This window comes from Heteronotia binoei, chromosome 12 (assembly GCF_032191835.1).
Source record: "Heteronotia binoei isolate CCM8104 ecotype False Entrance Well chromosome 12, APGP_CSIRO_Hbin_v1, whole genome shotgun sequence".
In the NCBI taxonomy this organism is placed as follows: domain Eukaryota; kingdom Metazoa; phylum Chordata; class Lepidosauria; order Squamata; family Gekkonidae; genus Heteronotia; species Heteronotia binoei.
Window position 1 is genome coordinate 75,019,679 of NC_083234.1, and position 20,579 is coordinate 75,040,257.

General features: G+C 50.1%; 1 protein-coding gene across 2 annotated transcripts in view; it reads left to right on the forward strand.

Annotated features, from left to right (window-relative positions):
• Positions 1-14,663, forward strand: part of PHYHD1 (phytanoyl-CoA dioxygenase domain containing 1) — a 38,674-nt gene extending 24,011 nt beyond the window's left edge. For both annotated transcript variants that reach the window (XM_060250862.1, XM_060250863.1), the window contains exons 8-11: positions 567-695; positions 6,165-6,281; positions 9,626-9,752; positions 14,008-14,663. In XM_060250862.1, the coding sequence (XP_060106845.1) occupies positions 567-695; positions 6,165-6,281; positions 9,626-9,752; positions 14,008-14,059 (425 nt within the window). In that variant the 3' untranslated portion in view covers positions 14,060-14,663. The remainder of the gene's footprint in view (positions 1-566; positions 696-6,164; positions 6,282-9,625; positions 9,753-14,007) is intronic.
• The last annotated feature ends 5,916 nt before the right edge of the window (positions 14,664-20,579 follow it).

Below are 20,579 nucleotides of genomic sequence, written 5' to 3' on the forward strand. Positions count from 1 at the left end.
TGTCTCACCAATTAAAGGAGCTTATTTGGTGGGTATGAGAGAGAGGACCTTTTCAGTGGCAGCCCCACAATTAATGGGCAACAGCCTCAGGGAGGTCTGCCTGACCCCTCTCGCTTTAAATGTCAAGGGGGCAGCTGAAGATGGTTTTATTTAGGAAGAAGAAGAGAAGAAGACTGCAGATTTATACCCCGCCCTTCTCTCTGAATCAGAGTCTCAGAGTGGCTCACAATTTCCTTTCCCTTCCTCCCCCACAACAGACACCCTGTGAGATGGGTGGGGCTGAGAGAGCTCTCCCAAAAGCTGCCCTTTCAAAGACAACTCTGCAAGAGCTATGCTGACCCAAGGTCATCCCAGCAGCTGCAAGTGGAGGAGGGGGGGGATCAAACCCAGTTCTCCCAGAGAAGAGCGTGCCCTTAACCACTGCACCAAACTGGCTTTTGGACTGCATTTGATTAAAGCAGACCAAAATTATTCACACTGTAAGCTATCTTATGCTCTGTAAGGGGGAAAAGGCAACACAAAATGTTTCAAATAAAATAAAAATGTTTTTTCTGTCTCACTTTCAGTGACACCCCATCAAGATTCCACCTTCCTGCACACAGAACCTTTGGGCAGGCTGGTGGGCCTCTGGATTGCCCTGGAAAATGCCACCAAGGAGAATGGCTGCTTGTGGTTCCTACCCGGGTCTCACACAAGTAAGACGTTGCAGGGGGATAGCCGGGTCTGCAGCAACTCACAAAGACAAAAGGGACAGAGAGTCTCATGGGACCTTAGAGGGCTAACAGATTTATGGTCATACGACAGGGTTGCAAAGTCCCTCGCAGCCGCCAGTGGGGGGCTTTCTTTGCACGCACTTAGCGCGATGACGACATCACGCCAGCAATGTCGTGCAGCGGCCACTCTAGGCATTTCCGGGAACACGATGGTTTTCCCGGACACTCTAGCCATTTGGGAGGGAAAACTCTATGGTACAATAGGTACCATAGAGTTTTCCCTTCCAAATGGCTAAAGCATCTGAGAAAACCATAGAGTTTTCCCAGAAATGCTTAGAGTGACCGCCGTGCGACGTTGCCAGTGCGATGGCATCACTTCCGGGTGATGTCATCATGCCGGGGACATCAGGGGAGGTTCCCCCCGCTGGCCAATGTGGGTTGGGAACCTCCTGGGTGGGGGAACCCCTGCCTGAACTGGGGGCTTGGCAGCCCTAATTTACAGAGCTTTTTGTTTTTTTAGCAAGGAGGCACAGGAATGCAGTTAGGGTTGCCAATCCCCAGGTGGGGGCAGGGGATCCCCCGGTTTGGAGGCCCTCCCCCGCTTTCAGGGTCGTCAGGAAGCGGGGGGAGGGGAGGGAAATGTCTGCGGGGAACTCTGTTATTCCCTATGGAGATTTATTCCCATAGAAAATCATGAAGAATCGATCTGTGGGTATCTGGGGCTCTGGGGGGGGGGCTGTTTTTTGGGGTAGAGGCACCAAATTTTCAGTATAGCATCTAGTGCCTCTCCCCAAAATACCGCCCAAGTTTCAAAAAGATTGAACCAGGGGGTCCAATTTTATGAGCCCCCCAAAAAGGTGCCCCTATCCTTCATTATTTCCTATGGAAGGAAGGCATTGAAAAGGTGTGCCGTCCCTTTAAATGTGATGGCCAGAACCCCCTTTGGAGTTCAATGATGCTTGTCACAGCCCTGATCTTGTCTCCACCCCTAATGTCTCCTGGCTCCACCCCCAAAGTCTCCTGGCTCCACCCCTAAAGCCCCCAGATATTTCTTGAATTGGACTTGGCAACCCTAAATGCAGTTCCGACTGGCTTGGCATCAGGGGGTGTGGCCTTATATGCAAATCTGTTCCTGCTGGGCTTTTGCTACCCCAAAAGCCCTGGAAAACAAATCAGGCTAAAACAGTATGACTAATTGGAGAGTGCGCAGGCTGCTTTCCTGTGCACACTTCTGCGATCCCCCAAATGCACCTCAACTTCTAATTTATTACTGGAAACAGGCTGCAGTCAAATTTATCTTGTGGCCTGGTGGGTCAGCTGCAATAACATTTAAACTCTTCCTGGTGCAACATGAGTTCTGACCTGAGCTTTAAGAATGAACTCAGTTTGACTCTCATACATCATCTTGGGATAAGTTAATGTGAGTTCAGCTGCTGAGCCGAGGGTTTAATCAGAGTCTGTCCCCCATGGATGTCCCAGAATCTAGAATGACATCTCTCAATTTTGCTGAGGCAATTAGATCAGGATGCTATTAACTTAGATACCAATACCTTGTTCCTTTCTTTTTGGGGCCTTCCAGCTCTTCTCCCCCACTCCTTACACATTATTTTACCTTTTAATGGTTCCGCTTTTTCACCTATGATCCTTCCTGGCTGGAACAAATGTTTTACCACTAGCAGAATTGTTTGATTGCTGTGAGGGTAGCCACCCCCAGATACATGGTCTTCAGGGCTTTTTTTCGTAGCTGGAACTGTTTTGCATTTTAGGTCACACCCCCTGATGTAGCCAATCCTCCTGGAGCTTACAGGGCTCTTAGTACAGGGCCTACTGTAAGCTCCAGGAGGATTGGCTACATCAGGGGTGCGTGGCCTAATAAGCAAAGAAGAAGAAGTGGAAGAAATTGGATTTATATCCCACCCTATACTCTGAATCTCAGAGCGGTCACAATCTCCTTTATCTTCCCCCCCTCCCCCACAACAGACACCCTGTGAGGTGGATGGGGCTGAGAGAGCTCTGACAGAAACTGCCCTTTCAAGGACAGCTCTGCAAGAGCTCTGGCTGACCCAAGGCCATTCCAGCAGGTGCAAGTGGAGGAGTGGGGGATCAAACCCGGTTCTCCCAGATAAGAGTCCGCACACTTAACCACTACACCAACCTGGCAAACTGAGTTCCTGCTACAAAAAAAGCCCTGGTCCTTATGGCAGAGCAGTCACTGAAACTTTATCCCATCTCCTATTAAGTCGCCACCTGCACTATCCCAAGAGCCAACTTCATACTGCTTCTATTGAGCAAGTTTCTGGGCTGCTGACACGGTTTCCATCTGCCATATATTTTGGCCGGCAAGGATAGGAGAGTATTTCTGGCCATGGGTATGTTTGTATTCCATGTTCTTCAAAGCAAGCAGGCATGCGTTAAGACTAGAGTTGTTATTTTTAAGTACTAGTGGGACTATAGACTTTGTTTTGCCAAGGAGCCTTGGAGCACGCAGGTGTTCTGATTTTGCTGCAGGCACAGGGCCACTGTAGAAGGCTGCTTAGCCTTCCCAAGCCTCCCGCCCTGGCGGGAGAATACTGGATTTTCAGCCTCTTTTCCCGCTTTCCATAACTCTGGAAGCGGGGGGAGGAGGGGGGAATGGCGCCAAGGAGCATTTGCGTCGTCCGGGGAGGAGGTGCTGAGCCTGGCAAGGGAAATCTTGAGAAGGGAGGCTGGCTCGCCAGCGAGCGGGTGGAGGTGGCTGCCGAACGCAGGCGGGTCTTGACGGACTCCAATGCCCGATGCTTCTCCTCCTCCCTTCCCTTCCCACCCAGCCCCGTTGCAGCAGCCGTTCTTCCTTTTCGCAAGCTGCTTCCCGCGCCCAGTCAGCTGGCTGGGGGGGGGGGGAGGAGAGAAGCCCCGCCTGCAAAGGACCATGTGCCTTTGCACCTCCGGAGGCTTGATTGCAAGGCTCCACTTTGGGATGGTGTGACTGCTGCTGTAAAGAAGCTGGCAGCAACTCGTGAGTAGAAAGGCCAGTCCCTCGCTTCAGTTGCCAGAAAGGGGGGGGGGGGAGGGAGGAGGAGAGGGAAACGTCTTCATTATTCCCTATGTGGAGATCAATTCTCATAGGGTATAATGGGGAATTAATCTGGAGGTTTTGGGGGCTCTGGGGGAGCTGTTTTTTGAGGTAGAGGCACCAAATTTTCAATATAGTATCTAGTGCCTCTCCCCAAAGTACCCTCCAAGTTTCAAAACGATTGGACCAGGGGGTCCAATTCTATGAGCCCCAAAAGAAGGTGCCCCTATTCTTTGTTATTTCCTATAGAAGGAAGACATTTTAAAAAGTGTGCTGTCCCTTTAAATGTGATGGCCAGAACTCTCTTGGAGTTCAATTATGCTTGTCACACCCTTGTTCTTGGCTCCGCCCCAATGTCTCCTGGCTCCACCCCCAAAGTCTCCTGGCTCCTCCCCCAAAGTCCCCAGATATTTCTTGAATTGGACTTGGCAACCCTAAGGCTGCTTCCCAGCATGGAAGTAACCGGTCTCTTTCTGTGGCAAACGAAGATCTCTGTTTTTAGTAAGATTGTCACAAGCAGTGCCACAGGGCCGGATTAAACCCTGTGGAGGCCCCTAGGCAGTCAAAATCTTGGGGGCCCCCTCACGAATTATCTCAGAGTTGGAGCGGCCACCCCACTGCCTGCGGCCCCCGCTGCAGAATGCAGGCCCCTTCTCAAAAGCCCCTGTGACAAAGCTTCAGTGAAGCAGAGGGAGGCAAACTTGGCGACACCAGCAGCAGCTGCACCAGGCAAGTCGGGCAAAGAGCGGCTCAGTTGCTGGCTGGGAGTGCAGGCTGGGAAGGCTGCCATCAGGGGGAAAACCAGGGGGGTGAAGCCAGCGGCGTCACTAGGGCGGGGCCAAGGGGACCATCGGCCTCCCCCAGAGCATTCTCATTGGCCCCAGGCACTGACCCATGACCCCCCCCCCAACAGGAAGGGGCTGGCCCTGGGACTAGAACGCTGCTGCTGTGTGTGGGCTGGCCGGGATTCTGAAACCGGGGCCGCGCTGCCGCCGGCTCAGCTAAAAGCGTGTGGGTGAGTGGGGGAAACTTAAATGCTGCAAAACTGGTATCTTGGATTACGGATGAGGGAGGGGCCATGTGAAGTGTGCGGAGGGGGTGACGCAGCCCTCCAAAAGGGGTGATGCCCAATGGGGGGGGGTGACTTGAATCAGTTACACCCCAGGGTGCAACCCACCCTAGTGACGCCTCTGGGTGAAGCCAGTCCGGGGCCCCTACAGGCATGGGGGCCTCTAGGCCAGTGCCCACTTGGCCTAATTGTTAATCTGGCCCAGCCATCAACTGCTGGATCTCAGGAATAAAAGCAAAGTCTGTTATACCAGATTACTCATAAGAACGTGTCCAAAGACAAAGTTGGAGTCCAGTAGCAAAGCTGGAGTCCAGTAGTTCTGCCCAGTCAACCCAAACTGATGATTTATGTCAAGCATGGTAAAATTCCATTGATAATTGATTGTTTTAGGGTCCTGCCTAAACTGGTCTGTGAAGCATCATGGAGGATTCAACTTTGCTAGCTTGTTATTCTTTCCCTTCTCCTGTCTTGCTTTATGGCTTATAATTAGAAGTAGTGAGAACTGAAACCAAGTAATCAGCACCTTCCCATACATTCCTGTAAGGGAGTACGAGCCATCTGGGGAAAGCAAGGACGCAGTCCTGATAATGTTATGGGAACGTAGACATTTATGATAGTTTATGTGTGAATGCTACCCCGCAACCCCATCCCTTGGAATCCCTTTGAAGTAGGCCTTAAAAGTATTGTATCAATGTATTGTCAGCATTACTCTCAAGAACCTGTTACCATAGTATTGGTCTATCAATAAACGTAGTCTTTGAATCAACTTCAACTTGTCATTGAACCCGCATGCTTGACAATTACCAGACCTGACATGTTATCCTTTTAATCTGCTAAAAACATTTTCACTATTTTGCATACTAATTCACTGCCCACTCTCTTTCTATGTAGGACTGCTAATTCCCTCCTGTACCGTTGTCTGATGAAGTCTGCTTTTAGCACATGGAAGCTGACATCCTGAATGAAACCTGGTTGGTCTTAAAGGTGCCCCTGGGCTCCTACTTTGTCCTGTTGCTTCAGACCAACACAGCTGCTCACCTTAATGTGTCCAAAGACGGAAACCGTGCAGCCTAGAAAACAGGTCTCAGATTACCAGGCTACAAAATTTCAAATCTTTGCGCTATGCAAGTAACCAAATTGGTGATGGGATATTATATTCCAAAGGGGAAAGCTGAAACGGCAAAGCAGCTTCCATTTGGCTAAGCTGACTTCTCCCTTCCCTCGCAAAAACGGTACTGCTTTGCCAGCAATCTACTACTGATGTTCTCCTCCTCAGCAGTTATGCTTGCCTCTCTGATGTGTTGATGTGTCTGCCCTGTGGGGGTTACAGGTGGGATCACAAGGCGCATGGTTCGAACTCTCCAAGGCACAATTCTGTGCACGCAGTTCATTGGCTCTGAGCGGGAATATGACAACAGTCAATTCATTCCTGTGCCGATTGGGAAAGGTAAGCGACAGCAAGAAAAAGGTAAAACGTTGGAGGGACCAAAACAAAATCCATACTTAGACTCTCTGGAGCTCCCTCCAAGCACAAGCTTTTCAGTTCACTTTTGTCGGGCAAACAGTGCTCTACTCTGTATATCTTATCCACCCGCGGACCCCAACTGAGGATAGCTAAGTTCACGGATTGTGGTCACATGGAAGTGAAACATTTTTTCCAGCAAATTTGGGGCAATCCCAGCTGGAAAAATTGGAAAATTAAAAAAAAAACCCATCGATTTTTTTTTCATCTGCCAAACAGTGAAATAGTGTTCTGTATGGAAGCACAGAGAATGCTCTTTACATCTTAGCCTGTGTGGTGGAGCCCGGGAGCCGCATTGCATTCAGGAGCTGCTCTGGGTCTGGCTTTAGCAGCGGGCAGATGCCAGAAGCTGTTTGGAGCTCTGCTGCGGTGGATGCCAGGAGCTGTTCCAGGCCCTGCCACAGTTGCAGTGGTTGCCTGAAGTTGTTTGGGGTAATGCCGTGGCAGTGGACAGCAGGAGCTGCTCTGGGCTCAGCAGCAGCAGGTGCTGGGAGACACTCCAGGCTCCGAGCAGATCCCAGACACTATTGCAGGTGCAATCGAAGGGTCAGCAGTGGGGAGGAAGAGATGGGATTCCCCTCCCACCACTACTTTCCTGTGCTCTGTGGACGTCTTCTACCTTGAATTTTACTAGCTTGGTATTCTGTTATTCTGCTGGCAGCTGCTTTTCAAGGGGAAAGAGAACACTGGCCCACTGGAGACCATTTTAAGGGAGAGGCTGAGGACTGGCATCTTCCTTCTTGCACTATCCCCCCCCCCCCTTTAGGCATAAGGAATGTACAGCTCTGCATTAAATGCCTCCAGATTTGCACATCCAGGGCTTTTTTTGAGCAGGAACTCAGTTCCAGCTGTCTTGGCATTAGGGGGTGTGGCCTAATATGCAAATGAGCTCCTGCTGTTTTTTTTCCCTACAAAAGAAGCCCTGTATGAAACAATGGTGAGTCAGTGGGTGTGACCTAATATGCAAATGAGCTCCTGCTGGGCTTTTTCTACAAAAGCCCTGCACGAAACAATGGTGAGTCAGTGGGTGTGACCTAATATGCAAATGAGCTCCTGCTGGGCTTTCTCTTCAAAAGAAGCCCTGCGCGAAACAATGGTGAGTCAGTGGGTGTGGCCTAATATACAAATGAGCTCCTGCTGGGTTTTCCCTACAAAAGAAGCCCTGCGCTAAACAATGGTGAGTCAGTGGGTGTGGCCTAATATGCAAATGAGCTCCCACTGGGCTTTCCCTACAAAAGAAGCCCTGCGCGAAACAATGGTGAGTCAGTGGGTATGGCCTAATAAACAAATGAGCTCCTGCTGGGCTTTTTCTACAAAAGAAGCCCTGCGCGAAACAATGGTGAGTCAGTGGGTGTGGCCTAATATGCAAATGAGCTGCTGAGCTTTTTCTAAACAAAAAAAGCCCTATCCACATCATACAAACTAAACAACTGGGGAATAATTATTTTGTAAAGTTACTTCATTTTGGTTGTATCCTGTTCGGGTTGCCGATGAGCTTAGCATTAAGACATTTTGAATCTGTCAAAGGGTAACCGCTAATGGAAGACGGTTGATCTCGGAGGCTCCAACTGCAACCGTCTATACAACAATTGCAAAATCTGGAGAGCGTCTAAATATAAATTTGAAGGAAATGCTGGGCATCCCATTCTTGAATTCAAGGCTTTAGCTAGTGTACTGCAGCCCGAAGAAGGCGAATGACATGGGTGGTTACGTAGGCAATCCATCGCTGCTGCTGTTGCAATTGTAATTTTGCCAGTTGTTGTTAAAATCTGGCATCTCGTGTTTAGTGCTTTTTTGTCAATAATATTGATTGTAAATTGTTTGTTTCAAAATATGGAGTAGCAAGCCACGACTTGTATCAACAGTTGTTCCTTTTTATACCCTTTTTACAACCTCCAAATGGTGGCTGGAGACTTTCTGGGATGGCAGTTGATCTCCCAGTGACAAAGTCTGTTCACTGGGAGAAAACGTCCTTTGGAAGGTGGATTCTACGGCATAACGCCCCACTGAAGTCCCTCCCCTCCCCAAGCCCCAACCTCCTCAGACCCCGCCCACAAAATCTCCAGCTATTTCCTACCCTAGTTGCCAACTACCTGGAGGGAAAATGTCCTGCTAGCAGTGTTCTCTCTAAGCGGAGTTAGCGTGAGCTAGCTCACAGATTTTCAAGCCTCCAGCTCACACAGTTTTGTCTTAGTTCAGGAAGGATGGCCCCAGAGCACACTAATTTATGCAGGAGCTCACAACTTTAATGCCAGTAGTTCACCAAGTAGAATTTTTGCTCACATGACTCTGCAGCTTAGAGGGAACATTGCCTACTAGATGTGTGAAAATGGGGAGCTGAAACTCTTCCTGGCATGGAGCAAAATCACATCAACCTGGGAAAGAACTTCTCTTTAAATCTCTGTTAAAGGCAGGCCTCGGATTCAGTGAGAGCTCACAGGAACACAGCTCCCGAACCTTTCTGAGAGTTCCTCCTCCTCCTTCTGAGAGTTCCACCTCCTTGTCCATTGAATAGTATGTGCAGCTGCATAACAATCCCTGGATGAGCTCCACCATCTATTTTTCTACAAAATGACCCTGGTTAAAGGGATGGGACATTTTTTTTCCCTCCAGGCTGTTGGCAACTTTGAGAACTGCCCCCACACATGGTATTAAGATTTCTTTTTAAGGTTAGATGTATTATAAAAGGGCAGGTGGGATGCCAAGAACTCACCGGGGCAGAGAGACAAATGTCTGGAGCCATTTGCTGGAGCAGGGCATTACGGTGTGGGATAGTGGTCAGAGCACTAAACTAGGATCTGGAGGGGCCCAGGGTTGAATCCCCACTTATGGCATGGGTGACCTTGGGCCATTCACAGACACTCTCAGCCTAACCTACCTTACAGAATTGTTGTGAGGATTAAATGGAGACAAGAAGAACCTTGAAAATCACTTTTGGGTTCCCTTTGGGGAGACAGGCGGGCTATAATTGAAGCAAGTAAATAAATATACAATGTTGGGTGGGTTTAGGGTTGCCAACCTCCATGTGGAACCTGGATGACTCTCAGAATTACAACTGACCTCCAGACTACAGAGAGAGAATGGCTGATTTTGGGTGGGAGTTCATGGCTTTTTTTCTCTGCCGCAGTCTCTCCCTAAGTTCTACCCCCAAATCTCCAGGAATTTCTCAACCCAGAATCAGCAACTGTATTAGTAGGCCTCCAAGTCACTATTTCGGAGCGTTAGAAGACCATTGCCAAATGACTTGTCATGTTTTTGATTGCCAACAGGTGGTCTCATTTTGATCCATGGGGAGGTGGTCCATAAAAGTGAAGCCAACTGCTCAGAAGCCTCTCGCCACGTCTACACCTTCCATTTGATGGAGACCAAGGAGACCGTCTGGAGCAAAGACAACTGGTGAGAGTCGGCACGGCACTGTGGAAAAGCTGGAGTTCAAATCTCCACTCGGCTATGGCACCCACTAGCTAGGCCGGTTGCTCTCTCTAAGTCAGGGGTGACCAAACTGTGGCTCAGGAGCCACATGTGGCTCTTTCACACATATTGTGTGGCTCTCCACGCCCCCGCTGCCCCACCAGCCAGCTTGAAGAAGGCATTTCTTTAAATCACTTCTCCAAGCCAAGCCAGTCAGCAGCTTGGAGAATGCATTTAAAGTTGCTTTCTTTCCACCTTTCCCTCCCTCCTCCATCTACCTTCCTTCTTTCCCTCAAAAATCTGACATTCATGTCTTGCAGCTCTCAAACATTCGACGTTTACTCTATGCAGCTCTTATATTATGCAAGTTTGGCCATCCCTGCTCTAAGCCTAACTGGAGTGGGAGGGAGGATGAAATGGGTGGAGGGAATGATCATGCATGCTATTCTGAGTTCCCTTCCCTGGAAAAGGGGCAGAGTTAAAATCTATAGGAAGAATTCCAGCCCATGAACTGAGAGAACTTTGTTGAGGTAGGCTCTGCCTCTGAGATAGTAAGATAAGTAGTCAAGAATGAACTTCCCTTAGCTTTATATGAATGGGATGTCTAAAAGGCCACTAAGGGCGAAAGGGGACAAGGACAATGGGGTCTGGCCTACAGGCTATATTTGCCAGAGAGATCTAGAAGCGCATAAGAACATAAGAGAGGCCATGTTGGATCAGGCCAATGGCCCATCCAGTCCAACCCTCTGTGTCACATAAGAACATAAGAGAGGCCATGTTGGATCAGGCCAATGGCCCATCCAGTCCAACACTCTGTGTCACAGAAGAACATAAGAGAAGCCATGTTGGATCAGGCCAATGGCCCATCCAGTCCAACACTCTGTCACACAGTGGCCAAAGTAAATAAATAAATAAACACACACACACACACACATATATATACACACACTGTGGCTAATAGCCACTGATGGACCTCTGCTCCATATTTTTATCTAACCCCCCTCTTGAAGGTGGCTATGCTTGTAGCCGCCACCACCTCCTGTGGCAGTGAATTCCACATGTTAATCACCCTTTGGGTGAAGAAGTACTTCCTTTTATCTACTTTAACCCGACTGCTCAGCAATTCCATTGAATGCCCACGAATTCTCGTATTGTGAGAAAGGGAGAAAAGTACTTCTTTCTCTACTTTCTCCATCCCATGCATAATCTTGTAAACTGCTATCATGTCACCCCGCAGTTGACGTTTCTCCAAGCTAAAGAGCCCCAAGCGTTTTAACCTTTCTTCATAGGGAAAGTGTTCCAGCCCTTTAATCATTCTAGTTGCCCTTTTCTGGACTTTTCCCAATGCTATAATATACGATACTCAAGCAAAATGGCTGCAACCATCACAAGAACATAAGAATAGTCATGTTGGATCAGGCTAATGGCCCATCCAGTCCAACACTCTGTGTCACACAATGGCCAAAAAACCAGGTGCCATCAGGAGGTCCATCAGTGGGGCCAGAACTCCAGAAGCCCTCCCACTGTGCCCCCCCAAGCACCAAGAATACAAAGCATCACTTGCCCCAGACAGAGAGCTCCAACAATACGCTGTGGCTAATAGCCACTGATGGACATCTGCTCCATAGATTGAGCCAATCCTCTCTTGAAGCTGGCTATCCCTCAGGTGACCTAGATCAGATTGGGAAGGGCCTACTCTTGTGCCAAGATAAGGACTCATTCCAAAACAGTCGAACACTGTGGGCTGCAGATGGCAGGGAGGAGCTCTCCGAATCGTAAAATAGCCCTCCTGTGTAGAAAACCACCATGTTACAGGGAAGAATTCAAGCCTAGCCCTCCCCACAAGATGCTAGGTTTCTAGATGCAGGGACTGCATTCTGTACGGGAGTCTCCCTCTAATCTGAAGTGGTACAAGTTCAGACTAAACTCTTCAGTGAGATGCCTAAGAGCCCAGAACCACCTTGCTCACACAAGGCCCCAGAAAGCTAAAGGGCTAGCACAAGCCCAAATACAGGGGCTCACAGTTTCACTTTGTAGCCAGCTGAACAAAGTCTGAGTCTTCCTGAATTCTCCACAGCAAGGAGGTCCTTCAGCAGGGCAAGAACTCCAGAAGCCCACCCGCTGTGGCCCCCCCCAAGCACCAAGAATACAGAGCATCCCTGCCTTAGACACTGTGTTCCATCTATACCTTGTGGCTAACAGCCAGTGACCCCTGCTCCTTATGTTTATCCAGTTCCCTCTTTAAGCTGTCTGTGCTTTTAGCTGCCACCACTTCCTGCAACACTGAGCTCCACATGTTAACTACTCTTTGGGTGAAGAAGTACTTCCTTTTACCTGTCCTATGTCCCTATTCAGTCTTCAGGGTTCCATTGTCCTGAACTTGCGAATTAACTCAAGTTCAGCAATCTCATATTGTAATTTTTCCTCAAAATGTCTTTGTTTGAGGACTGCTACTCATTATATAGGGTTGCCAATCCCCAGGTGGGGGCAGGGGATCCCCCGGTTTGGAGACCCTGCCCCCCGCCCCCCCCGCTTCAGGGTCGTCAGAAAGCGGGGGGAGGGGAGGGAAATGTCTGCTGGGAACTCTGTTATTCCCTATGAAGATTTATTCCCATAGAAAATCATGGAGAATTGATCCGTGGGTATCTGGGGCTCGGGGGGGGGCTGTTTTGGGGGGTAGAGGCACCAAATTCTCAGTATAGCATCTAGTGCCTCTCCCCAAAATACCCTCCAAGTTTCAAAACGATTGAACCAGGGGGTCCAATTCTATGAGCCCCCCAAAAAGGTGCCCCTATCCTTCATGATTTCCTATGGAAGGAAGAAATTGAAAAGGTGTGCCGTCCCTTTAAATGTGATGGCCAGAACTCCCTTTGGAGTTCAATGATGCTTGTCACAGTCTTGATCTTGGCTCCACCCCTAATGTCTCCTGGCTCCACCCCCAAAGTCCCCAGCTATTTCTTGAATTGGACTTGGCAACCCTATACTCATAGGTCAGCAATGGAACAACCTGCAAGATTCAAAAGGTTCTTCCACTTGGTTTCAACATCTTGCGGTTTTTAATTTCAGATTTATGTCCATTTATACTTTTGCACAGGGACTGAGTTGTTTGTCCTAGGTAGAGAAGGGAATTGTTGACATTTGACGGCACGTAGAATGTTGGGAGACGAACAAGTGAATGAAAAATGTGAGTCCCGTGGCACCTTTATTCAAGCTTTTGTGTGCATACACATTTCTGAAGAAAGTCTGTATCTTGGATAGAACTTGGCTGGTCTTAAAGGTGCGACTGGACTCCAACTTTGTTCTGCTGCTTCAGACCAACATTGCAACCCCTATTGGGAGAGGGGGTAATCTGTTTTATGACAGGAAGGTGGCACTTGGAAAGGGCCTCTGCGTGTGGCAGTACCGAAAGACGGCCCTGAGCCAAAAAAAGGATGCAGGGAGCATATTATAGGATGTGAGGCTACATCACGGAATGGTCTGAAACAGGGTTGGCCAAACTTGCTGAACGTAAGAGTCACATAGAATAAATGTCAGATGTTTGAGAGCCGCAAGACAGGAAAAGAAGAAAGGAGGAAGGCAGGCAGGCAGGCAAATAGAGGGGGGAGGGAGAGATGGAAAGAAAGCAACTTTAAATGCATTCTCCAAGTAGTGAGCTGGCTGGGCTTGGAGAAGTGATTTAAAGAGAGAAATGCCTTCTCCATGCCGGCTGATGGGGGGTGGCGAGGGCTTTGAAAGCCACACAATATGTGTGAAAGAGCCACGTGTGGCTCCTGAGCCGCAGTTTGGCCACCTGTTCCGAAACAATGTGAGGCGGCTGTCTGCTGAGGCCAAGCAAGTCTGGGAAACTATGTGTACACTGCCTTGAATTTCATAACAGAAGCAAGCTGGGATAAAATGGCAAGGCAAAACTCTGAAGTATTTAGTGGACAAATAATTAAATGTACAGGAAGGGAAGGGAGACGCCAAATATTCCTTCAGGACATTGAGGTATGCAAGGTAGAGGATGGCGTTTCTCTTCCTAACAAGATCCAGGAATTCAGGGGCGCTTCCCTGCCTCTTAAATTCAATCTTCCGTCAACTCATTTAATTGCTTTGAATGCCCAGTTTATGAGTACACTATGTCCTAACAGTGACTCACAAAAGCTCATATCCTGCCACAAGTTTTGTCAATCTAAGGTGCTACTGGACTCTTGCTTTTTTCTACTGTGTCCCTACATTCTTTTCCCCTCTAATTTTGCAGGCTTCAGCCAACCCCGGAACTGCCTTTTCCACCCCTCTATATGCAGAACTAACAAGGGACGGGTTGACCTACGCATCCTTCCAAGGCAACTGCTGGCCACGGTTTCCCTCTGATCCTGTTATTGAAATATCAGTTTCTGGCATTGTCTTATCTTTGACCTGAGGTAGTTAAAGCAGGAAGACAATTCCCTTTGGGCTTTACCTCCACGGTGTCAGGCTCTGTTCATTTATGATATTAATAAAGACTGTTACTAACCATTTTCATTGATGCATAGAAATGCCTACTAACAGGGGACCGGGGTGGTAAGAAGGGAGGGGGGAAGAGCAGAGAGCCATTCCCAGGAATATCAAAGGTTGCCAAGGTCCCTTTGAAGTAGACAGTATGTGCCAGATTCTCACCTCATCCCCAGAGGCACCAAGGACATTTGCCTTTGGGAAATGTAACCCACCAACAGAAGAGATAAGGGGGGGGGGGGGGAGCGCTGGGAAAAATCGCACATGCAAAAGTAACCTTTTGTTTTGGGAATTGAGGGGTAGAGATTATTGCTTTGATGTAGAAGGTTAAATGCTAACAATTCGAACTGATCTCCATCAGTTCCAATCTCAGCCATGCTGGAGTAACTCTGAAGTATCCAATAAATGCAACTTTGTTTCAAACTACTAAGTCTGCTTACTTGTGAGCTTCAATGAACCCACGCCTGACATTTTGGAACTGATCCCGCAGTGGATGGCTGAAAAGGCGCCCAGCGACGGAGAACCTTCAGAACCGATTGACATCCTGGGATCCCCGGTGTGGCACGTCACCGAGAGAAGGGCGGTCAAACTAGGGGGAACACGGCATGTACAAGAACTGTTTATCACCCCGAAAGCGTAGTACCCCCGCACCTTGACCACCCTGATGGACAAAGCCGCAATCCAGCACGAAGCCATCCTCAACCGACCGGTGCCAAAGGGGAACCCGGGGAGCGGCTGTGGGTCGCCACTGGGCTCGTACCAGGGGGAGCGATCCTCCACCCCGGAGGACCGGCAGCGGGGATCAGAGTCGGAAGACGAGGATGAGAGGACCCTCCCACGGGGCCCAGAACCGGTAGAGGCACTGTGGGGAGAGATGTCCACCCTAGCCTGAGACCCGAGATGGGAGATGAAGGAGAATATGGCCCCGATGCTGCAGGAGGTCCAGAAGCAGATCGATCGAACCCTGACTGAGGGCATCGGGAGACTGACCAGACCACTGCCAGCAGCCTCCCCGGCGGCCCCAGCTGCGCCGGCGGCCCTGGCCGAGGCAGGAAGGCGAGCGAAATCCCACGAACTGGATGCCACGTTCGACGGGAACCCGGAGGGAGTGGAATACTTCATAATCCAGGCAACCAGCTACATGCGCTATTGGGGGACACCTTCCCCCAACGAGTTCAGCCGAGTGGATTACTTGGGGTCGAAGATGAAGGGGGGCCGCCCAAAGGTGGTTTGTGAGCCTGTACAAGACCCGAGGGCCTGAACTAGACACCGTGGGGGGCTTCCTCCAAGCACTGCTATCGCAGTACGAAGACCCCCCTCCAAAAGACGAAGGCCATCGCCGTGCTTCAGAGCCTGCAGCAAGGGGCGATGTCCATCCGGGACTACACGGCCGAGTTCCAGACCCAATGCGCAAAAATCCGGGGATGGAGCGAGATGATGAAAATAACGGCGTACTGACGGGGCCTGAACGCCAATCTACTAGACTGGGCCCTGGGGCAAGCGAGACCCACCACGCTGATCGGGTGGATGCAACTAGCAGGCGAGGTCAAGACCAACATGAAGATGGTGGCTCTCCAATGTCAACAGCACAGGGGGGCAAAACCATGCGAGAGTCCAGGCCAGGCGCGAAGCCCGAGCCAAAAAAGACTTCGGGGAGTGGGGGGAGCGGCAACCCCCCCCCCCTCGACCTGCAAATGCTACCAGTATGGGGACTCGGGCCACCTGGCAGCCAACTGCCCAGAGCCCCCACTCTGCGGGCCCCCCGGAACCCCCCAAGCCGGGGCCGGTGGGGACCAAGAAGCCGACCAAGCCTAAAGAGCAAAGCCGGAGCAGCACTGCCCTGTTGATGGTGCTAGATGAGGATCCTATAATGTTAGAAGACCTGGGAGAGGATCCCTGGGAGGCCGAGCCGGTGGGAAACGGGAGCAACCTGCACTGAGGGGTGCAGGTTGCTGAAGTCACGGCACCGTTGAGGGTGAGCATATCCGGCTCCCTTTTGTTTGTCCCATTGACTTTATTGAATGTTAAGCTGAAGAGGTTCGTGCATGCCAGAGCCCTTATAGATTCAGGGTGCACGAGGGAAATCATCACCCCCGACTGGTAGAGATGCTAGACGTGCCCCAAGAACCCCTCCCCCGCCCAATCCAGTTCGAGCAGATGGATGGGACAATAATGAAGGGCGAGCCATGCGTGGAGGAGACCCAGAGGATCCCGGTGGGGATTGACGATCACTGGGACCTGGAAATTTTCGTGATCGCCCCTCCTCCTCCTTCGACCTAGTGCTCGGGGTGGGGTGGCTAGCACGGCACCAACCGGGCATCCAGTGGGGGGAACAGACCATAGACTTCACCGACAGGCTCTGCAAGTCTCACCTCTGGCGAGAGCAATGAGGCCCCAAAGCTCCGCCGAAGAACGAGAGGCTGTTCGTGTCGGTTGAAGAAGTCCAAAGCATCCCTCGTGAGTACCGGGACCTACGGGGGGCATTTAGCGAGGTTGAAGCGGACGAGCTGCCCCCCCCTCCAGGGATACGGATTGCGCCATCGAGCTAATCCCGGGCCAATCCCTCCCCAAAGCGAAGCTATACTCCATGGGGTGGGCGGAGAAAGCGGAGCTTTTTGGACAAAAACCTCAAGCGGGGTTTCATCCGCCCCGCCATGGCACTCCACGCCGCCCCGGTCCTCTTCAGGAAGAAGGACGGGAGCCTCAGACTTTGCACTGACTTTCGTGGGATAAATGGGATTTCCATGTCCAACGCCTACCCGATTCCCCTAATTAAGGACTTGTTAAGCACCGTCTCAGAGGGGTCCATCTTTACCAAGCTGGACTTATGAGACGCTTACTTCCGAGTAAGAATTAAGGAAGGGGACAAATGGAAAACCGCTTTCAATACCCCCATGGGCCAGTTCGAGTATCTAGTGATGCCTTTCGGGTTGCAAGGGGCCCCGGGAGTGTTTATGAACTTCATCAACAAAGTGCTGAGAGAGTACCTGTATAAAGGGGTGGTGGTGTACCTGGATGACATCATTATTTATTCCAAGGACCTTCCCTCGCATGTAAAGTTGGTGGGGAGGGTCCTGACCACCCTGTACCAAAACAAACTGTACGCCAAGCTGTCTAAGTGCGAGTTCCATAAGAAGGAATTGGACTACCTAGGGTTTAGGGTGTCCGGAAAGGGCTTAGCCATGGATCCGGCCAAAATACAAGCGGTGCTGGACTGGGAACCCCCGAGGACACGTAGACAGCTACAATCGTTCCTTGGGTTCGCAAATTTCTACAGGTCGTTCATTCAGGGGTTCGCCAAGGTAGCCCTGCCCCTCACCGACCTTCTAAAGACTAAAGGGAAGGGGCTGGAGGCAAAAAAGTCGGGTGCCAAACTAGCCTGGACCCGGGAATGCCAGAGGGCGTTCGATACCCTTAAGAGACTGTTTACGAGCGAGCCGGTGCTAGTGCACCCGGACGAACTTAAGCCCTTCGTGGTTCAATGCGACGCTTCCGACGTGGCCGTAGGAGCCATACTAATGCAGAAAGACGAGGGGGGCCAACTGTGGCCGTGTGCCTACATCTCTAAAAAAATTTCACAAGAGCAACGCAATTGGTCGGTGTGGGACAAGGAAGCATTCGCAGTAACTTTTACCTTGAAAACTTGGAGGTCCTGGTTGGAGGGAGCATGAGTGCCTTTCGAGATTTAGACAGACCATAAGAATCTGGAAGCACTCACGGGGCGCCATAAACTGACAGGGAAGCAGATCCGTTGGGCGGGCTTCTTTGCCAAGTTTGATTTCACCCTACGGCACATCCCCGGGGCTAAAAACTTTCTAGCGGACGCCCTCTCGAGGCTCCTGCAACACGAGAGCCAGCGAGAGGAAGTGATAGACTCTCTTGTGGCCCCAGAGGCAGCAGCTGGGGTGGTGCAAACCTGGTCAAAAGTAAAACCCAAAGAATCGGGACTTTGGGGGGGAAATAGGTTGATAACGGAGAGCAACGACTGGACGGACTACTGAAGGGCGAAGGGGGATTTTGGTACTACGAAAGGAGACTGTATGTCCCCAAAAGCTTGCGCCTGGAGGTTCTGCAACACTGCCACACTAACAAACTCTCCGGTCATTTTGGTTATGTAAAAACCCTCCATCTAGTGAATCGGCAGTTCTGGTGGCCCCAGATGAAAAGGACATTTCTGATTTTGTGCAGACCTGCCCACCTGCCTCATGGCAAAAAGGAGGGGGGGCAAAGTGCCAGGGCAACTGCAGCCTCTGCCCACAGCGGAGAGGCCTTGGCCAGTGGTATCAATGGACTTTATTGTAGAGTTGCCCCCCTCTCAAGGGCGAATGGTGATTCTAGTTCTAGTGGACACCTTTTCTAAGCAAGCCCACTTCGTCCCGTGCCGCAAGCTACCCACGGCTAAGGAATTAGCGTACCTATTATCCCTGCACGTGGTCTGGGTCCACTCATTCCCTGATAAGGTTATTAGCGACCGTGGGCCGCAGTTCGTTGCCAACTTCTGGCAGGAGTTTTGCAAATTGGCGGGAATGGAACAAGGATTGAGCTCAGCCTACCACCCGCAAACTGACGGACAGAGTGCGCAGGTGAATGGGCTTCTAGAACAATAATTAAGGTGCTACATAAACTTCCAACAGTCCATCTGGGTGGAGCTGCTACCATTTGCTGAGTATGGATATAATAACAGCCTCCACAGCTCTACGAAAATGACTCTCTTTCAGGTGGTAAATGGCTACGAGGGAAAGCCATTCCCCTCGCTGCCAGGAGGGGCAGGCGATGCCAAGCCCACAGACTGTCAGCAGTGGTGGGGCCGCCTGGAAAAGACTTGGAAAGTGATCCAGGAAAACCTGGAGGTGGCTAAAAGGGATTACAAAACTTACTTTGACAAAAAGCACAGCCCGGGTTGGGATTTCAAAGAGGGGGAAACCGTGTTTCTTTCAACTAAGAACTTGCCATTGCCACAGGCTTCCCGGAAGCTGGCTTACAAATTCCTGGGGCCCTTTAAAATAAAAAGAGTGATCAACCAAGTGACTGTAGAACTGGACTTGCCCAAACTGTTTAGTAAAGTGCACCCTATTTTCCATTGCAGCCTTTTGCGTCGAGATCCGGGTGGGTCGAGGTGGCACCCTCGTGGCCCGGAGCCCAAGCCCATCTTGGTGAAGGGGCAGAATCATCACGAAGTCAAGGAGATCCTGGACTATAAGATCCAAAGGGGGGTGCTTTACTATTTGGTGCGCTGGTGCTACTTTCCACCTAGCTGCGACGAATGGGTTAAAGCCATCGACCTAAACACTCCGCAACTGCTTAAGCAATTTTACCTACTGCACCCAGACAAACCCCGAGCAAGAGCTTGGGGGGGGGCAGTATGTCAGGCTCTGTTCATTTATGATATTAATAAAGGCTGTTACTAACCATTTTCATTGATGCATAGAAATGCCTACTAACAGGGGACCGGGGTGGTAAGAAGGGAGAGGGGAAGAGCAGAGAGCCATTCCCAGGAATATCAAAGGTTGCCAAGGTCCCTTTGAAGTAGACAGTATGTGCCAGATTCTCACCTCATCCCCGGAGGCACCAAGGACATTTGCCTTTGGGAAATGTAACCACCAACGGAAGAGATAAGGGGGAGGGGGAGCGCTGGGAAAAATCACACATGCAAAAGTAACCTTTTGTTTTGGGAATTGTGGGGTAGAGATTATTGCTTTGATGTAGAAGGTTAAATGCTAACAATTCGAACTGATCTCCATCAGTTCCAATCTCAGCCATGCTGGAATAACTCTGAAGTATCCAATAAATGCAACTTTGTTTCAAACTACTAAGTCTGCTTACTTGTGAGCTTCAATGAACCCACGCCTGACACACGGCTGCACAAAACAAAACTTGGCCAAAATTTCCAAGTACACTGATACTGCAGAATAAATATGAACGCTGCTTTACTGGCAACATCTGTGCGATTTATGTCTTACGAGCAGAGGTGGGCGTCTGACTTGGGAGTCCAGGAAAACCACACAGCAGCAGCAGCAGTGGATGTAGAATACAGCTTCCTACAAATCTCAATGTCTCCTCTAATTTCCCCCCCCACCGAGCAAAGCAGTTCACCTCCTGAGCAGAATAGAATTGCTGTAATTTTAAAACAGTAGTATCAGGACCATGGAGGAAGAAAAGCTTCAGAAATATGCAACCAACTCTCTGTGTACCAAAAATTCAATAGAAATGTATTTAAATGCCACTAAATCCCCAAATATAACATCAGTTGTCACCGTGTATCATCATAGAATATAATAATGGAAAAAATACAAAAGGAAAGCCATGTCAGTTGCCCGTTGCAGCACATAAGGCAAAAAT